This window comes from Choloepus didactylus, chromosome 1, assembly GCF_015220235.1.
Source record: "Choloepus didactylus isolate mChoDid1 chromosome 1, mChoDid1.pri, whole genome shotgun sequence".
NCBI classification, from domain to species: Eukaryota; Metazoa; Chordata; class Mammalia; order Pilosa; family Megalonychidae; genus Choloepus; species Choloepus didactylus.
Window position 1 is genome coordinate 103,310,232 of NC_051307.1, and position 23,756 is coordinate 103,333,987.

Below are 23,756 nucleotides of genomic sequence, written 5' to 3' on the forward strand. Positions count from 1 at the left end.
TTAAAATTCATTGAGATTTGTTTTGTGAGCCAACATATAGTTTCTCCTGGAGAACTACCGATGTGCATTTGAGAAGAATGTATATCCTGCTGTTTGGGTGTGCAATGTTGTGTATATGTCTTTTAGGTTTAGTTCATTGATATTATTCAAGCTCTCTGTTTCCTTATTGCTCCTCTGTCTAGATATTTTATCCATTGATGAGAGTGGTGTATTGAGGTCTCCAACTATTATTGTAGAGGTATCTATTTCTCTCTTCAATTTTTCCAGTGCATTTTTGAACATCGTGGTTAGAAGCATAAGTATTTAGGATTGTTATTTCTTCTTGGTGGATTGCCCCTTTTATTAATATATAGGGCCCTTCTTTGTTTCTTATAACAGCTTTTGACTTAAAGTCTATTTTTTTCTGGTATTAGCATAGCTACTCCAGCTCATTTTTGGTTACTGTTTGCATGGAATATGTTTTCCATCCTTTCAATTTCAACCTATTTGTGTCTTTGGGTCTTAGGTGAGTCTCTAGAAAATAGCATATAGTTGGATCATTTTTTTTTTTTTTTGCCCATTCTGCTAATCTGCATCTCTTGATTGGGGAGTTTAATCCACTTAACATTCAGTGTTATCACTGTAAAGGCCGTACTTACTTCAGTTATTTTGTCTTTGGTTTCTATATATGCCAAATCCCCCCCCCATTTGGTCTCTCTTTTCCTTTATTGCAAACTCCTTTTCTGTATAGTTGATCTTTTGTGATACATCTGACTATGTGACTGATTCCTTTCTCACTATTCTTTCTGTATATTTTGAAAATATATTCTGTGTGGTTACCCTGGGGTTTCCATTACAGAATATACATATGTAACCTACTAATTTGAAAAGATACCAACTTAGCTTCAATAACATATACATTCTCCACTCCCATATCCCTCGGTTTACTCTCATGTTTTTGTTTCACATTTCCTCTTTACATTTTCCAGGTCCATCATGAGAAAACATGCCTTTTTCTTGTTCAATTTTATTCTGCCTCTTACAGGAATTAAAAAGTATAGTTTTATATTGAGGATATCATACTATTGGGTTTTATCTTTACATTTTAGTTACCTTTAATGAAGATCTTCATTTGTACATATTACCCCAAGCTACTCTTTCCTGTCTTTTCCTTTTAAACTGTAGAACTTCCTTTAGTAATTCTTGTAGGACAGTAATTTTGTTGACTCTCAGTTTCTGTTTATCTGTGAATATTTTAAACATTCCCTCATTTTTGAAGAACAGTTTTGCTGGATAAAGCATTTTGGGCTGCCAGTTTTTCTTTTTCAGGACCTTAAATATGTCATATCACTGCCTTTTTGCCTTCATGGTTTCAGAAGAGAACTCAGCACTTTATCTTAATGAGCATCCCTGTATGTAACTAATTGCTTTTCTCTTGATGCTTCAGAATTCTCTCTTTATCTTTGGCATTTGACATTTGTTTCAGAGTAGGTCTATTAAGATTTGTTCTATTTGGAGTATGTTGTGCTTCTTGGACATATATGTCTTTGATAAGAGTTGGGGAATTTTTGTACTTTGTTCCATCAAATAATCTTTCTGCTCCTTTCCACTTCTCTTTTTCTTTTGGGACACCCATGACACATGTTTGTGAGCTTCGTGACATCACTCATATCCCTGAAACCCTGCCCAATTTTTTCTATTCTTGTCTCTATTTGTTCTATTGTCCTGCCTTCTAGCGTGCAGATTCTTTCTTCTGCCTGTTCAAATCTGTTGTTAGATGCCGCACTGTATTTTTAATCTCCATTATTGTGCTTCACCCCCCACGATTTCTGTTATGTTTCTTTTATACTTTCAAATTCTTCTTTATGCTCACACTTTGTCTTCTTGATATTCTTTAGCTCTATATCCACATTTTCCTTTATCTCCTTGAAATGATTTAGGAAATTTGCTTGAACTTCTTTTATTAGTTGTTCTAAATTCTGTGTCTCTTGTGAAGTTTTATTTTGTTCCCCTGTCTGAGTCATTCTTAGTATGGCTTGTAATTTTTTGCTGATGTCTGGGCATCTGGTTATCTTGATGAGTCACCTCTGAAAATCTGTTTCTCCTTCTTGTCTAGGGTTTTACTGTTCATTGGCTTTGGGTTAGTGTCTTCTTTGATGCTTGGTCCAAATTAATCTGGACCTTTAGAGTAGCCCATGTTTAATTGTTCAGATATTCTTAGCTCTTCTTCACCTGATTCTAGTGCTAGATATGTGGTATGATTTTTGAGATTGCCATTTTTGTGCAATGGTTTCACCTCCAGGAGAAAGCTTCCTTTCCTCTATTCCTTCTCTGGGAATGTTAATCTGTTCCGTTTGCTTTTGTGCAGAATTTTTTTCCCAGCTCCTATGATTTGTTTAAATCCTCTCCCTCACTCAGTGCCTCCTTCTCCTTATACTTTTCAGTTCTGGGACCTGTCCTGTCTTTAGCCCCTTCACCTTTTTTTTTTATTTCTGTAAGGCTTTTTTTGCCCCTGGTTTCTTCTCTGTTACGGTATCCTGCCCTAGGGAACCAGAAAATGCCAATCCAGAAAAGTCTGAAGCTGCATGGGACCAAGTGAGGAGGAGATATCCAGACTAGCCAGACTGGGATGGATCTTGGCGATTATTTGTTTTTTTTCTTCAATTCAGCATTTGTGTAGTCCTTTTCAGTCTCTATTATCTTCCAGAGTTCTAATCAAGTAGGATTTGTCCTTTTATTTGTTGATTATTAGGAGAAACTTTTCCAGGGGATGTCTTACATCACCATATTGATAATGTCACTCTCCCCTATTCATTTTAATAGCTAATTTAAAAATTCTCCCTCTTCTAATTTAAGTTCTGAAATTTACCCTAAAATGTAATAATTTCTAGTTCATCACCCCTTGTTCCTTCTATGCATCTTTTACTGGTACTAATATTCTTCTTTAATATAAACAAACTTTTCCAGTTGTCCAGAGAAACACGTTGTTCTATGAGGCAAACAATTGAGCCAAAGCATGCAGTTAACCACTACCTAGTTAATTGAATTAGACAGCAGAGTTATCACCTACAAAACATTCTTCTATGTCCCCCTACCCACTCCACCTAAGGTAGAGTTTAGAAGCCCATTCAAGGACACCATTGCCAATGGAAAGATACTGGGGGATTCTCAGGGATTCTGCCATAGGCAAAACCCAAGTCCAAATAGACAGAAAATATTCACAGCATAAGAGACTTTATCTCCTATTAAGAGATAAAGACTCATTGAGTTGGATAACGTGGTCCATCCTGTGTGGCATATACTTGATACTGTCAAGAGAAAATCTCAATTTTTGATGCAGATGGGTGAGAGAGGGGTATAGAAACACTAACACTGGCATCATTTCAAAATAAATCAAATTTAAGAAGATACTCAGCTGAGATTCAGTTGAGGCTTGCTGCTTCTAATATTTTATTAAGGACAGACTTGAGGAAACAAGATGAGCTGCAGCTATCAGTGATTGCCCTTCCCAAGGTCAGCAGAATGGCTATAGGCCACTAATGTGGTTGATAGTGAGGTATTAGGTGTGCTGTCCTCCTGAAGTATGCAGCTGACCCATGGCAAAAAGTCTATGCCTAGTGTCACATCAGATAATTCAGGGGTTAAAGATACTTGAAATTCATTGTTAGTGACATTGAAGTTCAGACTACAACACTTATGGTCCTGGGCAGAGGTAGCCCCTCCATCCCCCACTTGAAGGTTATGAATTCAAGAGGGTAACAAGAAACAAAACCAGCCTATTATCGACAATCTGAGGAATAGCATTAGCTTCTCTGTAATGCAAATGGACTTGCGATCAAAGACTGAGTCCATTTTCTGAAAGCTATTAGCGATATTATCTTGAGCACTCTCCGAATCTCTGTTTTCTCATCTGAACAATGAAGATATCATGGCCACTTCTGCCAAATAAGACTTTGGCTGTCAATGGGCTTTGTAAACTTGTAAAGCTTTAGGTAAATGTCATCACCATTACCATGGTCATCGTCTCCCCAACAATATAGAGAGGGTACATGTGTAGTAGAAAAAAAGCAAACAGATTTATAATAAAGGGAAATTTCAAAGACCCACTGTGGTCATTAAAATGGTTAAGTGTATAGAATACAGGAATGTGACTCTACTTCTCCCACTCAGTGAAGGAGCCTTAAGATAATTCGTTTGTAATATGCCTTGCAATACTTTTGTGGTGGGGGCAAGATGTCTTGTATAATTATAGAATCTCTAGTTGTTTTAACTTGAATGTTGAAGAGTTTCAAAGTAAACTGTGGACATCATGGCATGTCACCCTAAATACTTCAACATGTAATTCCTAAAAACAAACACATTTTCCTATATAACCACAATTTCATTAGCAGACTGAAGAAATTTGTATTGATATATTAATATTATCTAACATATAGTTCACATTCAAATTTGTCTTTCCCCACAAACCTTTATCATTTTTTTTTTTTTTTTTTTGGATTGAAATTTCAATCATGGCTCATGCCTTGCATTTGAATGGCATGTCTCTTTAATCCCTTTTAATCTAGAATAGTCTCATACACATTTTTGAGGAATTCAAGGCAGTTGTCTTGAAAAATATCTTATCATATGGATTTGTCTATTCCCCCATAGCTGGATTTAGGCTAAACATTTTGGAAAGAATATTACACAGGTGATGTTGTGTATTTCTTACTATATCATATTAGTTGGTTATTGATGGTTTTAAACTTTATCACTTAGATTACATGGTTTCTACTAGACTTCTTCATTGTAAAGGTATCTTTTCTCTTTGTAATTAAGTAATCTGTGAAGTGATCTTTTGCTACCCCTCCCAATACTTCTAAGTATACCATAATTACAATTATTCCTTGACTATAAAGAAAAACTGTTAAGAGTGATGAGAAGCTCCAAAAAGATTTATAAAAAAAAAAAGTCAATACATACATGAATCATCCCACTTAAGGAAAAAAGGAAAGGCATGGGAAAAGCAACGTGACCACAGGGGAACCTTCTCTGTCAACACTATTTATTTACATTTTGTTCCCTCTCATTCCCTGTGCAGCTTGTGGTTCAGCAGGAGATCTTTGAAATGAAAACACTTCATTACTTTCAGCAAATCATCTACAAACTGAATGAAAAATACAACACTAAATAGGCAAAGTGATGGAGAATGAGAGTAGGCAATCAGGGTGAGGGAAGACAGGGATGGGGGGGATGGGGAAGTCCTTTAGAATAGTGCTAAGCAAGCCTCTTAGGGTACAATTCTAATAGAGTGTAAGAGGGGACTTTCACCCATCTCCCTTGGGTCAAGCTCTTCTGAAGCAAATGCACTTCTCTATAGCCTGCCTTCCCTCTTATCTCCAGGCAGACACGTGGACTAGCTCTTCTAGGCTCACATAGTGTCTCAGTGAGAACCAACACAGTGCCGATTATCCGCCTCTCTCCCGCTCTTCCCAGGAACCCGTGTGCTCTGTGAGGGCAGAACCTCTGCATGTGGGTGTCCCTAGCACCAGCACAATGCCAGGCACAGGGCAGGTACTCAGGAAATGTTTAATGAGTGGAGCAGTAAACAACAGTTCTGTTAATTATTCCTTTGCTTATTGCCTTTATTTAGCCAGTAAGAGGTAAAGCTAACATTTGAACCATAACCTCTATTCCTAGAGTCCACCTTGTTAACCATTACAAATGTAAGAATCCCCATGGCATTGATCGCAATATCATTGACTTATTATATAAGATAATGTCCCTAGCTTAGCCAGGCATTAAAAGCCCTCTCCAGACTGGCTTCAACCTACTTCTGAAACCTTACCTTTCAGTATTTGCTACTTTGTCATGGGTTCTCTACTCTAATGGCTTTATTCATTGTTTTGTCAAAATCACCCTCATCAGGAATAACCCCCACTTCTCTACTGTCTTCCCACTTCCAAATCTCAATGAGCATAATTTTAAAGTCTGACTCAAGGACTAACTACTCTTTGAACACGTTTCCATTCCTGCCTCTGAATGTCCTCTTTCCTTTTACTGAATTATCAGAGAGTGTTGAGTGACCTTGATAAAATCACTTATCACTTTTTATCTTGTGTTGTGATAAAATGACATAGTCTTGCCTATATCACATATTACAGTATATGCACCTTTAGTGATAAGACTCGTATCTGTCTATCTCCTTATTCCCCTCACAATGCCTAGCAGAGAAGCCTGAACATAATAGGGACTCTGTGAATACTTTCTGGATAAAGTAAAACTTCCTTGAGTAATACTGGCCCAGAATAATCCTGCTTATTCTGTCTACTTAGAAGAGAATACCCATCCCTTATTTTCCACCTGTCCAAAGCTCATCTTTTCCATAAAACCTTTCCTAAATATCCAGCCTGAAAGTCCCCATGAGGGACTGGGGAAAGTGTGGAAATACTAAACTTCCCCACCTGAGGAATTCCTGATATTCTCGCAAGCACTGGGGACTACCAGTTTAACAGGCCAAGCCCTCAATCTTGGGCTTGCCTTTATGAAACAAATTCCTGCAAAGGAGAAGCTAAGCCTAGAAAACTTCTTTTGTTGCTCAGATGTGGCCTGTCTCTCTCTAAGCCAACTCTGCAGGTAAACTCACTGCCCTCTTCCCTGTGTGGGACATGACTCCCAGGGGTATAACACTCCCTGGCAACATGGGACATGACTTCTGGGAATGAGCCTGGCCCTGGCATCATGGGATTGAGAAGGCCTTCTTGGACCAAAAGCGGGAAGAGAAATGAAACAAAGTTTCAGTGGCTGGGAGATTTCAAATGAAGTCGAGAGGTCATTCTGGAGGTTATTCTTACGCATTATATAGATATTCTTTTTTAATTTCTAGCATATTAGAATAGCTAGAAGGAAATGCCTGAAACTGCTGAACTGTAATCCAGTAGCCTTGATTCTTGAAGTCGATCGTATAACTATATAGCTTTTATGGTGTGACTGTGTAATTGTGGAAACCTTGTGATTGACAGTCTCTTTATCCAGTGTATGGACAGATAAAATAATAAAATAAAGAATATCTATCTATCTATCTATCTATCTATCTATCTATCTATCTAATCTCTATATAATATAGGGGTAATAAGGGTATGGGATGTTTTGGGTGTTCTTTTTTTATTTTTTTTCTTTATTTTGGAGTAATAAAAATGTTATAAATCGACTGTGGTAATGAATGCACAATTATATGATGACTCTCTGAACCACTGATTGTATACTTTGGATGGATTATATGGTGTGTGAATATATCTCAATAAAATTGCATTTTAAGAAAAATATATCCAGCCTGGCTAGCTCTCCCCATCTTTTACAGTGTGCTGCTTAAAAGAACAGACCTGGGACCTGGATTCTAATCTTAGTCCTGCAATTCATTAGCTGTTGATATTGGGCAATTTAACATTTCAATGCTTCAGCTTCCTAAGTTGGAAATAATAAATAGTATCTACTTCCCAGGGTTATGTTTGTCTGTAAGGATGAAATGAGTTAATTCCTGTAAAATACATAAAATAGTGCTTGCCATATCATAAGCACTCAATAAATGTAAACTATTATTCTAAATTCTCTCTCATGGTTAGTAACTTTCATTTGGCAACAATTATATACTGATTAGAGACATCTGTTCTACTGTTGCCAGGCGCTTACATTTAAATCAGGTATTATTAATGGATTTTTATATGGGAATATCTTGTTTTCTTAAATAAACTGCAAGCCCTGAAGAACATGGAAGAATGTGATTACTGAGCATATTCTACATGTCACAAATTTGGCTTAGTGCTTTCTCTAAACATTTTATTCAATACTCATAACAGTTATCAGTTAGCTATTATTTCCGTATTATAGATGAAACAAAACAAAAATGAAGGTTTAGAGAGGTAAGCAATTTGTCCAGGTTTTTTAAGCTAGTAAACAGTAGAGCTAGTATAGTCCTTGAGGGCAAAGATAATTATTTTTCAAGAGTGATCAGTATATATTCATTAACAAAGTTACTCTCTAGATCCAATTTTTTCTTTACTGCTGTACTTTTTGTTGCTATATTTGAAGGATATATACTTGATATGTTATTTTTTCATTTTTAATGTACCTTAATACAAGACCTTATTTTTCACTTTTAAAATGCTTTCTTAAAATTTATCTTAGATCCCAATATAATATCTCCCATTGTAATGACAAGAATATGACATACTTTTACTGCATTTTTAAAAACATACAGATTATATATTTATAATTAGAGTTTCCCTTAACTGTTCCACATGCATTTGTGCTGCTCTCCAGCAACTTTTGCTTGACTTTTCGCTTTAGTTTTATACTTCTTTGGGTTAATGCTGTTTCTATAGTGAATTTACTAGTTTTGGAGAATATTTGCTCCACACCTTTGATTTGCCAAGGTGGGATATGAGACTTAGGCAGATGGGGATATTTCAAACACTGCTTAGACACAAAGAAGCAAAGAAGGGACCAGATCCAGACTTCTTGATTCCCAGTCTTCTGCTCTTTTAGCTAATCTACACTACCACCTGCATACCAATAAATGGCATGCTTCTCATATTTCAATACCTCTTACTCCATCTACTGTGTGGTTTTGGACCAGCGCCATGTTTTTACCTGTCATTACATATTCCCAAATAGGAATCAATTGGGAAGACATGAAAATGGGAAATATGTTAAGAAGCAAGTGCTCTGTGTAAATTTTTCCACCTCTGTATCTTTGCTCATACTGTGGCCCAAATATAATGTCCCTTTCCTTTCTCTGAATGTCCTTAAAGCAGTGCTATTCAAAGAGTCGTCTGTAAACTGGTATCTGAAATGTTTATCATCATCCTCTAAAGAGACAAGTAGAGAAACCGAGAATAAGCATTTAGATATTATGACAATTTGGCAGAGTAAGATTAATAAGTTAAATCTTATAATGATGAAATTTGGCCTATTTTGTATGCCTTTTTAATATTTCATTTTCCTAGTAATTAATTTTTATTCTAGTTTATAAAAATATTGGTCTGTAATAGATTAGTGGAAAACAGTCTTTCACCACAGAAAATTTGAAAGATGCTGAATTAAAGGGTCCTAGTTCAAGTACCACCCCTTCTATAAAACATTCCTCATCTTCCTGACCAACAGAGGTTTTAAATGTTTAACATTTTATCTAAGCCGCTCTTATGCCTCTTAGCAGTGTCTACCTGGACTGGTAGTTCTTTGTGGCTTGTATTGTCTCTTATGAACAATTACAAGCCCCCCAGGGCAGGTAATGCATCTAGAGCATCTCACAAATGGCAGGCAATTAATAAATTTGTGTTATAGCAATGGACTGAATTAGATCAATGGTTAATAATTATTCACAGGTTACATAAACGGGAAAGTTAAAAAAAAAAATTGCCTAGGGAACATCTTGCCCTGGAACTTGTATAGGGGAAAGGACTGAGGGATGATACCCAACTCCCCTTTTGGTATTTGAATCTTTAGACTAGCAAGAAACCCGAATGCACACAGAAACCCTATTTCTAATGAGAAGCTAATATATGCCAAAAAATTAAGTCTTAAAATAAAAATTTTATCTCAAAAAACTATATCGCCTCTGAGATTTTAATACAAGCTAAACAGGTATCACCTTTATGGCAGTCCCAGAATTGCTCTGTTGTGTGTGCACACACACAACTCCACGCACCTGTACTCAAATACGTTCCCAGTGGAGCTGATAACGCTCCTCATTACCAAGTAAGGAAAACAGAGCAGGGTATTTACTTCAGAAGTCAGCTTAGACCGCACTCACCGAAGTACTCATCGGAGGGTGGGTTTTCCATATCATACAGCATCTTCTTGGTCAGGTGCTCAAGCTCATCTTCTGGGCGGAATGATGGGGGGATGGCTGAAGGTCCCACTGATCCAGTGTGCCCACCCTGAAAGGCAGAAAACATACAGTCCTTTACATCCAATCTCTACATCAACCTAGGCAATCCATTTGAAGAAGTAATGTTTTGCTTTGCTGAGGAGAAACACTGGAGTTGGCCATCAGAAGACCTGGAGTTTAGAATCAGTTGTATTACTTATTCAGTGTCTGACCTTGGACACATCACATTATTCACTTCCTCTTATCTAGATGAGTCATCTATCAGGCTTTAGAAATCCATGTTTACCACTGTAGGCATCCACTTCACTCAACAATTGCTAAGCAGTCATCATGTACCACTTGTATATGCATAAAAAGATGAGCCTTCCCCCCCTTATGGAGCTTACAGTCGAGCGGGAGATACAGGTACATTAATAATTAAAGATAAATAAAGATAAAAAAAAAAGTGTACAAAATGCATGATCAGGGTAAAAGGAGGGACCTCTTACAGAGTTTGAGAGGAAAACTTTCTGAGGAGAGGCAACAGAGCAGACTAGGACTTACTTAGCTCAAGGAGAGGAAATGCACAGATAGAGGTTTCTCACATTCGGGTGAGAAAAAGCCAGGTAGCACAGGGAACTCCTGGTAGCTCTGTATTTCTAGGCCATGTATAAAGTTTGAAATAGGAAGTGAGATGAATCTTATAGGGTACAAGGCTCCAGTAAGTGAAGGGCCTTGTGTTCCAGTTAAGGAGGTTGAGTGATTTTTTTTTCCCAGCAATGCAAAAAGCCACATATCCGATAGGGATGACAGGCAGGGTCATTAATATTGGGTTAGTGTTTAAATAAGTAGGTTAGCCAGAACTATAGCAAAATAAGGCAATCAACTGGCAAGTGAAAGAGTACTTGAGAAGATCAACCAAGAAACTGAAGTGTACACAGAATTAAGGCAGGCCAAATAGTTTTGTGCTATGCAAATAAAAGAGAATTTATTATATTTTTCTTTTGCCTATATTACAACTTTGACTATTTTTAATAACACATCCCAGCATCTTCAAAGTGTTCAAAATAGAAACACGTATAAAAAGTATAGAAATGATGATAATGACGTCTACCATGGCTAATGGATGGATACATAGATTGCAAATGTTCTTGTCTAGATGTTTACACTTTCCTTAAAACAGTGGGGCAAGAGCTCTCTTTTTATAGTAGTTTGTAAGAATTAGTTCAACAAAATTTAAATAAAGCTGCATATTCATTTACCTACTTTATCTCACTTTACCAAATGAGATCTTGTGTGCAAAAATCTAATGAAATATAAATTGCTGTACAAATGTTATCTTTACTACCAACATTTATTTCAACAGTTACAAGAAGGGTATCAGTTATTTATGTGATAATTAAGGCATAATGATGCTTTCTAAGCATTTGCAAAAATTCAAGAAAAACATGTTTTGATTGGTAAGTCTTAGGCCTTTTCTCTATAATTTTCCATTTTTAGTTTTTTAGGTTTTCTAAAAAGTGAAGATGAATGACAAGCAGAAGTCTGAAAAGACCAAGAATCTTTTACATTGGTTACTAATCTCACCCTGGTGTTTCATTTCATCATTGGATAATCTGGATTGGAGACTGGAAAACAGTGAATAAACTTTGACATGTAGCAAGCAACAGAGTCAAAAGATAGGGGCACATGCTGGCATCTGAAGACTTCACTACCTCAATCTCCTCCTTGTGATATAAGGAAATTTAGACCCCACAATAGGTCTATGATCTGGGCCAGTAATGGTAATGCCAGGACAAGAGCCCAACCTACACTCACTCATTCAGCCAAAAAAACATTAAATAAGCCCTTAGTTAGGGCCTCCTCCAAATGCCAGACAATGCCTGCTATATGTGGTTGGTGTGAGGGTTAAATAGCCTCAGAGAGGGACACAAAGATGAATAGACACAGTTTTTGCCTTTGAGAAGACTGGAGTCTAGTGGGGGCGAGAAACATGACCAAATGACTAGTTATAAAAAAAACAGGGTAGTATAAACATTTGGAGGGGTGATTTGCCAGTATTACTGTGTTTTAAATTGTGCATATCTTATCCACTTCTAGGAAATTTTACAGAAATACGCATGCACGTACATACAATTATATCGTTAAGGTTGGTCACAGGAGTTATATTTGAGAGAGGGAGGGAAAACAAGTAACAATGCAACTATCCTTCAGTAAAGGATGCATAAAAGAATCCTAAATGAATGGTTATAGACACATATAACGAACAGGCTTTGAAAGAGTACATGGTAGATCTTTTGGTACAAGCATGCAAAGATGACTAAGGCATTATCATATAAGCAAAGTCAGTAGCAGACCGATTTTGAAAAGTTAAGTAGAGGTTAGATATCTACCGATCTATATATAGATGGGGAAAAGTAAAAGGTCTGAAAAGACAGACACTAAAGTGTAAAAGGGGATAATCTCTTGTGGGTGGAATCCTGGGGGACTTTCACTTTCTAAGTTTATGTTTCTTTATTTTACAATACGTATTTCCACTTCTGTAATTCACGAAGCATAACTTTTTTTAGTGTGAAGAATTAAATGATAAACACATGCTGGACATTAGCAAAACCCTGGAGCAGGCTTCTAACCCAAGCCAGATGGGGTACTTTGAAAGGAGAAAAAGGTCAAAGGTGAGAAAGTTTGCTGTCTGGTGGGACAACTACAAGTGGTTGAGTTTTTCTCCAGGATCAAGTGTGAGACATGGAACATCATGACGTGATTCTGGAGAGATGGGAGGGGTCAGGAAATAGCTTCCATGCCACAAGAAGGTGCTTAGGCTTTCTCCAATGGATTCGGGGCTCCAGGTCTTTTGCCAGAAAATGGCATCCATAAAAATATTCACAAAACTTGCTTAAAATTTCAGAAAGTTCATAGACTATAAGGAACCCATCCACAATACCCTCAATTAGGAAAATCCAGGCAATAGAAACTTCAGTAGGAATTTTTAGCAGGGGAGTAATCTAATCAGAATTAGAAAATTCTCCCTGGGGTGGAGGGTAGATGGGAGAACTATGAGACTGGACTGGCAAGGGAGGTTCATAATGGTATATTTGTGGTCAGAGATAGTGAAGGGATATATCATGTGACAGTGACATTATGGCTGGAGAGTGATTTAGCCAAGACAATAGCTTGGAATATCCTTGAATGAGCTTGTCAACTTTTCATAATTTCAGATTCCCTTCAGTAAAACAGGCTTGCAAATGCTACCTGGTGGTCTTTATGAGGATTAAAGTGACATGACCTGTATCTCATACTACATAGAATTTAACTATTTTCAATTGGTTACTTTCAAACCATTTCAATATTAGTGCTGTCTTTGGATCCTCCCAACTTTCCTTGGATGGACGGATTTATCCCAGTACAGGTAATGAAACTGAAGACTAATGTGATCGAAATTGAAGACTCATGTGGGAAAGTGACTTACGCCTTTTTTCCACTCAAAAGAGAGCAAGAGCTTGAGCCCAAAATATGGTGCCACCTGCCTCCAAGTTCCATGCATTTTATTTTTCCTACCAAGCATAACTTCTCATACAGAAAGTGCTAGGAAAGAAGAATAATGGTGCCCATTGTTCTAATTACATCAACTATTCTAGAAAAACTTCCACTTGAGTTGAGCCTCATAGAATGGGCACTTTTTATCACTGTTCAGGCCTACTATCTGATTCCCTTTCAACAAAAACAAAGGCTGCAACAATTCAGATTCTACCCTTAGCACTTACTTTTCAAGTAGAAGTCTAATTTCAAAGTATTTATCACTATTTCACAGATTTTAAGAAAAATATATTATTTCTTCTATGCTCCAAATAGGTTATTTGCATGGAATACTGTTTCAGAAATAAATTTGGAAAGGCTCTTTTCTTTTAGGTTATACTCTTTTTAAAACTGCTAATCACAGATTTCTGGTATTCCTTATCAGGAAAGACCCATAGAAATCCTTTCCTCCAGTGGTTCTAAACCTTATTTCATTTTCTAAATACATTTTTTATTGTGAACTTTAACATATATACGTAACAGTGATAACTTTCCAAGTATGATTTAACAAGTAGTTAGAGAGCAAATTTCAAAGAATGTCATGGGTCACAGTTCCACAACTTAGCTGAAATTATTATCCATTACTGTAAAAGATAACTTACATACAGAAAGGTGTTAACTTTAGATGTACAGCTCAATAAGCAGTTATATAGGTAATTTCAAAAACAGTTATGGGTTACAGTTACAGTTCTTTCCTTATTAAATATAGGGTATATACAGAAAAGTGAAGACTTACAAAGCACAATTCAATGAGTAGCTATAAAGCAAATTTCAAAGAATGTTATAGGTTACAGTTCCACCATGTCATTTACCTCCTTCCAGCTATTCCAACACCCCAGCATCTAAATATATACATGTGTGTATACATATATATATATTTTTCATATAAAGTTTCAGTATTCATAGACCTTTGTTAAATCTTATCTTGTTTGTTGCTACCCCTTTCTTTCACTTAATCTCTTTCTCCATCTTCAGGGGTGTCTAGGCAGTGACCACCCTAAATTGTTCATATTGAAAGGGGCTGTTGACAGTTTGGGGAAGGTGGTTGCATCTGGTTGCTCTTCTTAAAGAGGCTGTTGCCTCTGGATTTTAGGAGTTGTCTGACATAGGAATACTCCGGTGAATTTAGGTTTCTGAAAGATAAAACTCATTGAGTGCATCTTTTATAGAATCTCTGGTAGGGACCTAGGTATTTGGGGACTACTTTTGGTAAGGGCATGGCATACTGTGGTCATTTGGGATGACTAGCTGCAGCTCGTGTAAGAGAAACTTCCAGGAAAGCATCCTGACTCTATTTGGAATCTCTCAGGCACTGTGACTTCAGTTTGTTATCATTCTTTTTCCCCCTTTTGGTCAAGTAGGCATTTTCAATCCCTTGCTTCCAGGACCAGGCTCATTCCTGGGAGTCATGTCCCACAACACTAGGGAGATTCATTCCCCTGGGAGTCATGTCCCACGTGGGTGGGAGGTTAATGAATTTATTTGCCGAGGTGGGCTTAGAGAAATAAAGGCCACATCTGAGCAACAAAAGAAGTTCCCTGGAGGTGCCTCTTAGATATAATTATAGGAAGGCTCAGCCTCCCATTTACAGCCTTAAGTTTCACAAGAGCAAGCCTCAAGTCGAGGGCTTGGTTTATTAAGTAGTGGGTTCCTAATGTCACCTAATATATATTCTATCCTGAGAAAAATGGTCAGTTTCTTACATTATCTTCACTTAGTTGTGCAACAATTATCATAAAATAAACATCCCAGTGCTCTTATCAGCTGCTAATTATTCATCCCTAGTACTAATGCAGTGTTGGTAAGATATTCCTATTAGATAAAGTCTATAATATGTATAGGAAGGGGTAGCAACAAACAAGATTTAACAAAGGTCTATGAAAAAGGAAACTTTATATATATATGTATATATATAGACATAGATATAGATACAGTTATAGATATTTGGGTTTTGGGGTGTTGGAGTAGCTGGAAGGAGGTAGATGACATAGTGGAACTGTAACCTATAACATCTGTGAAATTTGCTCTATGGCTACTTGTTGAATTGTGCTTCACAAGTCTTCACCCTTCTGTATACACCCTATGTTGCCAAAAAAAAAAAAAAAAAAGTAACAGGTAGTTTTCCCATATACCACTCTGTTGTTAACTTGCTGCACCAGTGGGATACCTTATAAGTATATCACGCTAACACTTATTTAGGTTTGTGGTGCTACACTGTGGGTTACTTGCCTTTAAACAAACATTTATGAACAGGTATGCCTTCAAAGCATCACTGATACTTATAATCCCATTAAAGAACCATAGTCACACCTGACCATTCCCATACCATTAAGTTCAACCTCATTATCATATCTGTACATATTAGATTATCATTCCCCCTTCACTAGCTTCTGTCTATCTCTTAGGTCCCCTGTATTCTACATTATGACAATTATTTTACATTTTTCATGGAGTTCACCTTAGTGGTTAACATACAATTATCTCTCTTTTTGTGCCTATCTTATTTCACTCAGTATTATGTCTTCAAGGTTCATCCACATTGTCATACATTTCACAATCTCATTCCTTCTTACTACTGTGTAGTATTCCATTGTGTGTGTGTGTGTGTGTGTGTGTGTGTGTGTACTGCATTTTGTTTATCCACTCATCTGTTGAAGGACATTTGGATTGTTTCCATCTCTTGGCAATTGTGAACAATGTTGCTATGAACACTGGTGTGTAAATATCTGTTCATGTCACTGCTTTCAGATCTTCCAGGTATATACTGAGAAGTGAAATTGCTGGATCATAGGGTAACTCAATAGCAAGTTTTCTGAGGAACTGCCAAACTGTCTTTCAGAGTGGCTGTACCATTATACAGCCTCATTAGCAATGAATAAGAGTTCCAATTTCTCCACATTCTCTCCAGCATTTGTAGTTTCCTGTTTGTTTAATGGCAGCCATTCTTACTGGTGTGAGATGATACCTCACTGTGGTCTTGATTTGCATCTCCCTGATAGCTAGTGAAGATGAACATCTTTTCATGTGTCTTTTAGCCATTTGTATTTCCTCTTCAGTGAAATGTCTTGTCTTATCTTTTACTCATTTTATAATTGGGCTGTTTGTACTACTGTCATTGAGTTTTAGGATTTCTTTATATATGCAAGATATCAGTCTCTTACCAAATACATGGTTTCCAAGTATTTTCTCGCATTGCATTGGCTGCCTCTTCACCTTTCTGACAAATTCCTTTGAGGTACAGAAGTTTTTGATTTTGAGGAGTTCCCATTTATCTATTTTTTCTTTCATTGCTTGTGCTATGGGTGTAAGGTCTAAGAAGATATCTCCTAATATTAGGTCTTGAAGATGTTTCCCTACATTGTCTTCTAGGAGTTTATGGTACTGTCTCTTAAACTGAGGTCTTTGATCCACTTTGAGTTAATTTTTGTATAGTGTGTGAGGTAGGGGTCCTCTTTCATTCTTTCGGATATCGATATCCAGTTCTCCCAGCCCTACTGTTGAAGAGACTGTTCTGTCTCAGTTCAGGCGATTTGGGGGCCTTATCAAAAATCCATCAACCATAGATCTGGGGGTCTATTTCCAAATTTTCAATTTGGTTCCACTGACCAATATGTCTATCTTTGTGCCAATACCATGCTGTTTTGACTACTGTGGTTTTATAGCAGGCTTTAAAGTCAGGAAGTACAAGTCCTCCCACTTCATTTTTCTTTTTTGGAATGTTTTTAACAATTTGAGGTCACTTTCCCTTCCAAATAAATTTGATAACTAGCTTTTCCAAGTTTGAGAAGTAGGTTGCTGGAATTCTGATTGGAATTGCAGTGACTCTGTAGATCAGTTTGTGTAGGATTGACATCTTAATCTGAACCGTATTTTGCTAAAGAAGCACATCACTCCAATGCATAATACGTAATACCCATGGAATAGATGTTGGTGAAAATGCAAGTTCCTCAGTTTACAACTGTCTCTCACACCAATGAGGATAGCCCAGGACATTCTTCAGTTGTCCAGTTCCCTTAAGTAGTAGTTTAGCAATTTTCTCACTTTGATGAGTGCAGAACCCCTCTAATTTCTCAGTCCCAGTAGAGCCTAGCGTGTCCTAAGAAAAGTTAACTGTGTCTAATTTGTTTTTATAATAAGCACTTTCTATCACAATATCTAGGTAATAGCACAGAATTGAAAATTGGGGGAAGGAGAGCAGGAGGGAGGTGAATTGCATTATTTATTTTTTCTTCAAGAGTAGAAGGGTGAAATGTATCAGCAGTCTAGTCATCATGGCATAATAATAATTCCCCATATTTATATAACACTTTCAAAGGTGCCTTCTTTCACATACATAACATCTCAAATGTTTATACAAGAATCCTGTATTGTATGTTTTGTGAATGAGGAAACTGAGGCTCAGAGAAGATAAGTGAGCATCCCTGTGCAAACTATCACTACTGAAAAATGACAAACACCTAACTGAAACTTGGGTATACTCAGTCCTGGTACTTTCTGCTATGGTGAAGTGCCCCTCCAGGTTCTCCTATCGTTATCTCCAAGTCCTTCTAGCTCTAGTATTCTATAGTCCTACGGGTTTTAATCTACTGGCTCTACTATCTAAGCAAACATTGTTTTTCAGAACGGTGGTTTTACTGCTAAATCATAAAACAGAGATACTGCCAATCAAATATAAATGAAGCCTTCAGGCTTTCCTGAGAAAAGAACATTCTGATAAGTATCAATATTAAGCACTAATAGGTAGGTTTTTATAATGTCTGTACTTTCTAGGAAAGACCAAGTAACATTACATGACCCAGAGGTACGTTATTGAATAACAGATATCAGAGGACTCGTTCATAGTTCTTAGGACAAACCCTTCTTAAGGGGCAGAAGCCAAGCACAGTAATTATAATGTCCAGTTATTCAGGGCTCCTTTCTCTGACAACTCACAGGTTAGGAAGACACAGACATGAAAATAGATAATTAAAATAAAACATCAGCATTAAAACAGAGATACGAATCCAGTGCTCTGAGACAGAAGAAGGCTGCGAGAAAGGAGATGACATCTTAGTTTGACCTTGAAGGATTAATTGGGATTTAAAAAAAAAAAAAGAAAGTAAAAGAAAAAAAGGAAGGAAAAAGAAAAGAAAACATGAAGTTCCAAGAATAGACTATAAAGAACTTGTATATTAGAAAAAATGGTAATAGAGGAGAGCTTAGTGAGGCTAGAGAGACTGACTGAGGTCAGTGCCAGGACTTTGTTTTTAGGCTACAGATAGTCATTGATAGATATTAAATGTGGGGGGGGGGGGGGCTGCTGTTATTAAAGTCATGCTTCAGAAATATGCATATTGGCAAATATCTCCAAACACCAAGGCCAACAATGTTTTTAAAAATGCAACCAGATATCATGGTATTTCTGAGCAACTTAATGGCTAATATGCTTGCACAGGACCCTGGGATTTACTAAGTGTGGCAGAGACTGTTAACTGTTCACCAAAATCTATTTCCTTTTCTCTCTGTGCACACAGCTAGACTAGAATTCCTATTCCCCCTAAGAGGCGGATGTGGCCACATGAGGCACAAGCTAGAAGAAACCTGGGCCCTGAGTCACCACATGGAGGAGAGCCATCCATTGACCATGCAGCCCTGTCTCAAAGTGTTACAGAAGAGAGACTGAAAAGAAATACGCTCCACGGTTAATGGTTGAAAGTGATGGGAAAGGGGGTAGCTTATATTCTATTTTTATTTTTCTTTATCTACAATAAAATTTTTTCTCAAATTTGATAAAAATATATATAATTTTTAAAAAAACTGTTAGGAAACTGGAAATGCCCAATATCTGCAGTTGGTTCTTTTCTGCCATTGTTCTTTTCTTGTTAAGGTCCCAGGAGACTGTCATTCTCAGGAATGCTTAATATGAGAATTGCAACCAAATGCGATCTAAGTCTCTGGTACAAGTTATGGGTGGGAATAGGCAATAACGAAGACATTTCTGAAAACAAAATACAGGTGGACAGAATCCTTGGTGTACAAGAAAGCCAAGTCAGATTAAGACTAATGCAAAATCAATATTTTCTTCATATGTATATAACACTCCTTGGTATTTAATGCGTTGTATGTATTGTTACATAAATACTGTGGTAGACTGACTCATGTCCTCCACAAAGACGTGTTCGAGTCCTAAGCTCTGGTCCTGTGGAAGTGAGCTCATTTGTAAGCAGGACTTTCAAAGCTCTTATTTGGATGAGACCAAATTGAATCAGGATGGGCCTTAATCCATTAAGGCTGAAAGTCTTTATAAAGCAAAGTAAGTTAGACAGATGGGCCATGTGATGGAGGATTGCTGGAAAACCATCACCAGAATATTACAGACTTCGGAGAAAGTGTGGCTTTGTCAAAACCCTGAGTTTGAATTTCTAGCCTCCAAAACTGTGAGACAGTAGATTCCTGTTGTTTTAGCCAGTCGGTCTGTAGTATTTGTCGTAGCAGCCCTGGCAAACAAAGACAGGTATTGATAATTACAGAAGACCCAGTCATTTAGAATCTGTCTAATCATAGTTCTACCTTTAATTTGTCTTGGAATTTTGGTCAAATCATTTCCTTTCCCTGGGCCTCAGTTTCTCTAAGTGTAAAATGATGTTTGTAAAGGTTCCTTTGACTCTATTGTATTTTTGTGCCTGTAATATGCAGGGCACATATCATTACAGATATTTAAAGTGAAATCACAGATATTCATATTTACGGGTACTTTGTAGTCTACAAAAACAGACACAAAGTGAGTAAGTGGAAACCTCATTATTACAGAGATTTCCATTTGCAAGAGTATTTAGGCCATTTGTCAGCATCCTCTGAAACAATCCAGAACTTCATTCAGCACTTTTAGTCTGAGTAAGCAGTAGGCAGGTCACAGGGTTTCTGCAGCCTACTGAACTTTCACCACACCTGAGGCATAACATCAAGAACTTGTTAATGTTAACCACCTTGCCCTACCACTAGTACATCCCCCCCTTGGGTGGAGAAAGAATTCCATCATCCCTCCTAAAGGAAAAAGGCAGCCAGGTAAAGAGCCTACACTAAGGCACAAAAAGTGAAGACTCCTGGGGTGGGGTGAGGGGGCACTACCACCTTGAATCTTTGTTATCACAATTTAAATGCCTAAATACATGTTCAAGGAACCATTTTAAAAACAGCTATCCAATATCTGGTCACCGTTTCAGTCTTCTGAGTTACTGTGATATTGGCCTTGGTATGGGTCATTACTCTCCCTTGAGTCCTTACCTGTCACTGATTTTCCAATTACATGGTGCTAGATAACTTGAACTTCGTCTAATTCTGAACCTTACCAGAAAAGCACCGACCAAGCAGATAAAACACGCAGAAAAGGCAGCCAAGACAGTCAGAACGATTACATGGTAATGAATACTCTATCACTCTGGGTACCAGAGCAGCTCATTTTTCCTGTCCATTTGTAACGATGTACAAGAGGTTCCTTCTCTCATCGGGAAAATAACTTCAATTATGTGTTCTTGAAAAAAGAAACATTGAAATTATCTTCTTTTCAAAAGGTAGAATTAGCTCCATTTTGGAGCTGAAAGCCTGCCAGGAAAAAATATATATATATTTCTGATATTTTCGTCCCCCCCGCCCCCCACCTCATTTAGCTGTGTCAAGTTTGCAGTTTGCAATTTCCTGCGGCTGGCTGCTTCTACTTTCTGATTCTCATGGAATTAGCAGTCTCACTGTTTAATGGAAGAAACATCATATTCTGGACAAGGACAGCTGATGTGTTGGACACCTATAGAAGCCATCTAACCTGCTTCAGGTTAACTGATTTGGCCACAAGGGCAGTGGGCCACAGAGAAACAAGGGAGGGAGGGACGACCTCCCTTACAAGAATTTCTACTTTCTTGTAAGTAGAAAAGCATGCTCTTGGTTCTTCTATTCCTAAGTTCCATTTTCTTGAAGAACGAATGATCGGGGCACAAAAAGAAAGACCCAGAAAACTGTATTTTAAAAGTTTGATTCTGGCTTTGAAACCTATCCCAGTCAGTTCACAACTTTCGGCAGTTTGATTTTCCTATCTCTTTTAATTTCTCACATTCCCTTTTCTCATGGCATGCATTGATGCCTTTAAATCACCTTTCTTAAGTCAAATTTGGAGTCCGAGATAAGGACCAATGATTTTGAATCATAGCAAAATGGGGCTGCAAGAAGAGTTACTGCAGCCAGGGGAAAGGGCTGGGCCTCCACTAAGGGGGTTGTGGTGCTTTCACAACAAGGTTTTGTGGCAACCTATGCTGAGCTGAGGGAAAGTGGCCTCTCCATGCCCACTCCCCTCAGTCCCCACGTGTCAAGGTGGCCTCACGGGTGCCTGGGCTTGGAACATGCTGTCTCTTACGGTCTGAACTTGAGGGCACCATTTAAGTTCCCCAGGCTTTTGCTTCCCTATTACTGATTTTTGCATCTACAAACTGGAGGATAACACTATCTAATTCATATGAAGAAGCTTTGTAATTTACCAAATATCAAATAAATGACAGTTATAATTATCAGGAAGGACAGCTCACAAACCATTACTAGAGACTTTTTTTTTTTTTTTCTTGGAAGTGGAATGTTTGCATAGCAATATCTCTCCGGTGACACTCCACTTTCTTAATTGCTGGTAAAGTACTTCAGTGAAGAATACCTGAATTTCACATTAATCATCGCTTTGGTAAGAGATGTAACTATTCTGAGTATTTTTAACTATACTTCGTAAAATACACGATATTCGGTGAATGTAAGTTTTGTTGGTTTCTAAATTGTTACCTCTCTCCATCACTGTCTATGGTGCCAAAATATAAATAGTAAAGTAGGATTGATGTTTGGCTATTCAAAGCAAAGCAGCTTCTTTGTATGCTATCCTTTCCCACTTGGTAAGCAGGGAGTAGGGAAGGCATATGGCAATAGCCCTGGACACTTTGGGTCAGAGAAAAGCTAGGCCAAAGGATAGCTAGCAAACACAATTCACAGTTCTCATTTCACCGCTCCTTTTCTCTAGACTTCCAAGTAGACACTCCTTAAAGGAGAAAGAACATGTTACTTCTGTCGCGTGAGATCGCAACTCGTTCTCCTCTTACATACTACCTTTCATTGCTCCCACAAAAGGCCAAAAGAAGCTATTTACCACAATACTATAGCTAAAACCATACGCACTTTTTTTCATTAAGCTTTATGCAACTTACGCATAAGGGATTTGGTATAAAAGGGATGAGACGCTATTTCCACTAATTGGCTTCAGTATTGTTTACGGTTATGTTTTCAAACTAAACCATGAATTAGTCTTTTCTGTGCCCCATTAGTGCCTGGCAGTGAGTCCCCCTAGGAAGATGTTTCTTCTCTATTTGGTTGTCTGGAATGCAAGGGCTAGTTGCTCCAACATTGGGAAAAAAAGGTCTTACCGCAATCCACTGTTTTCTATGCATTGTTACACTTTTTAATAAAGCTATGTCAAGGAATCATCACAGTGTTTTTCTTATCTGGGTTGGATGACTAGGGTTCTAATTCACTATGTGCTCAAAAAGGGGTTTTATTTATCCCTTATGGTTAAGATATTTAGATTGTCTCACAATTCTTGTCATTATAAGGTTAAAAAATGAGAGGATTTTAAAACTTAGAATCAAAATAATAAGAACATATACTATAAAACAGGGATTCTGGTCTTATCTTTAGTATTTTCACATATGAAGCCAAGAGAAAATGGATAACCCTCAAGTGTGGACACTTTGTTGAAAAAAAGAAAGACACCTATATTTTCAGTCTGATATGCACAGAAACACTTTCCTACTATACAAGCTATTTCTATCTAGTGGGCTTGACAGATGCCTGAATGTGACACAAGACACTGAAATAACATGCAAATCAGTTTTCGGTTTTAATATGCAAATATGACGCTTGGCACATCACTTTCCATGGCTGAGGTAAATTTCTGTCTTTGAGTTTTTTGTGGGAAATGCAGACCAGCAAACAAATGGTTAACTCCCCATATTTCACCTAACAAGGGCTGGTTTTCATTTGAGTCAGAGGGGTTCTTGCTCAGTCATCCAAGGCACTTTGGAGACAAAGAAAGGGCATGTGTTTTGTTCAACAACAATGCCAGCTGCGGCAACAAGTCCACCCTCTGATAGATGCACTGATAGCTTTGGATTCCTGTGCCTCAGCGGGGAGCAGGCAAAATGCTTAAGTGAGAATAACAGAGAAAATGTTTTTTGCTTGACCTGTGAAAATCAAATCAAAGTAGCTCAACATGGTGGGAAGATTAGTTTTGAGCCAGAGACAGAGAAAGAAGTCAAAATCTTGTTTCCAGGGGATTTGAGCAATGTAGAAAACT

At 37.6% G+C, this 23,756-nt stretch overlaps 1 protein-coding gene across 10 annotated transcripts in view; it reads right to left on the reverse strand.

The window, feature by feature from the left end:
• Positions 1–23,756, reverse strand: part of LOC119535969 (LIM domain containing preferred translocation partner in lipoma) — a 740,701-nt gene that overhangs the window by 178,812 nt on the left and 538,133 nt on the right. For all 10 annotated transcript variants that reach the window (XM_037838441.1, XM_037838450.1, XM_037838386.1 and 7 more), the window contains one exon: positions 9,770–9,896. In XM_037838441.1, coding sequence (XP_037694369.1) covers positions 9,770–9,896 — 127 coding nt within the window. The remainder of the gene's footprint in view (positions 1–9,769; positions 9,897–23,756) is intronic.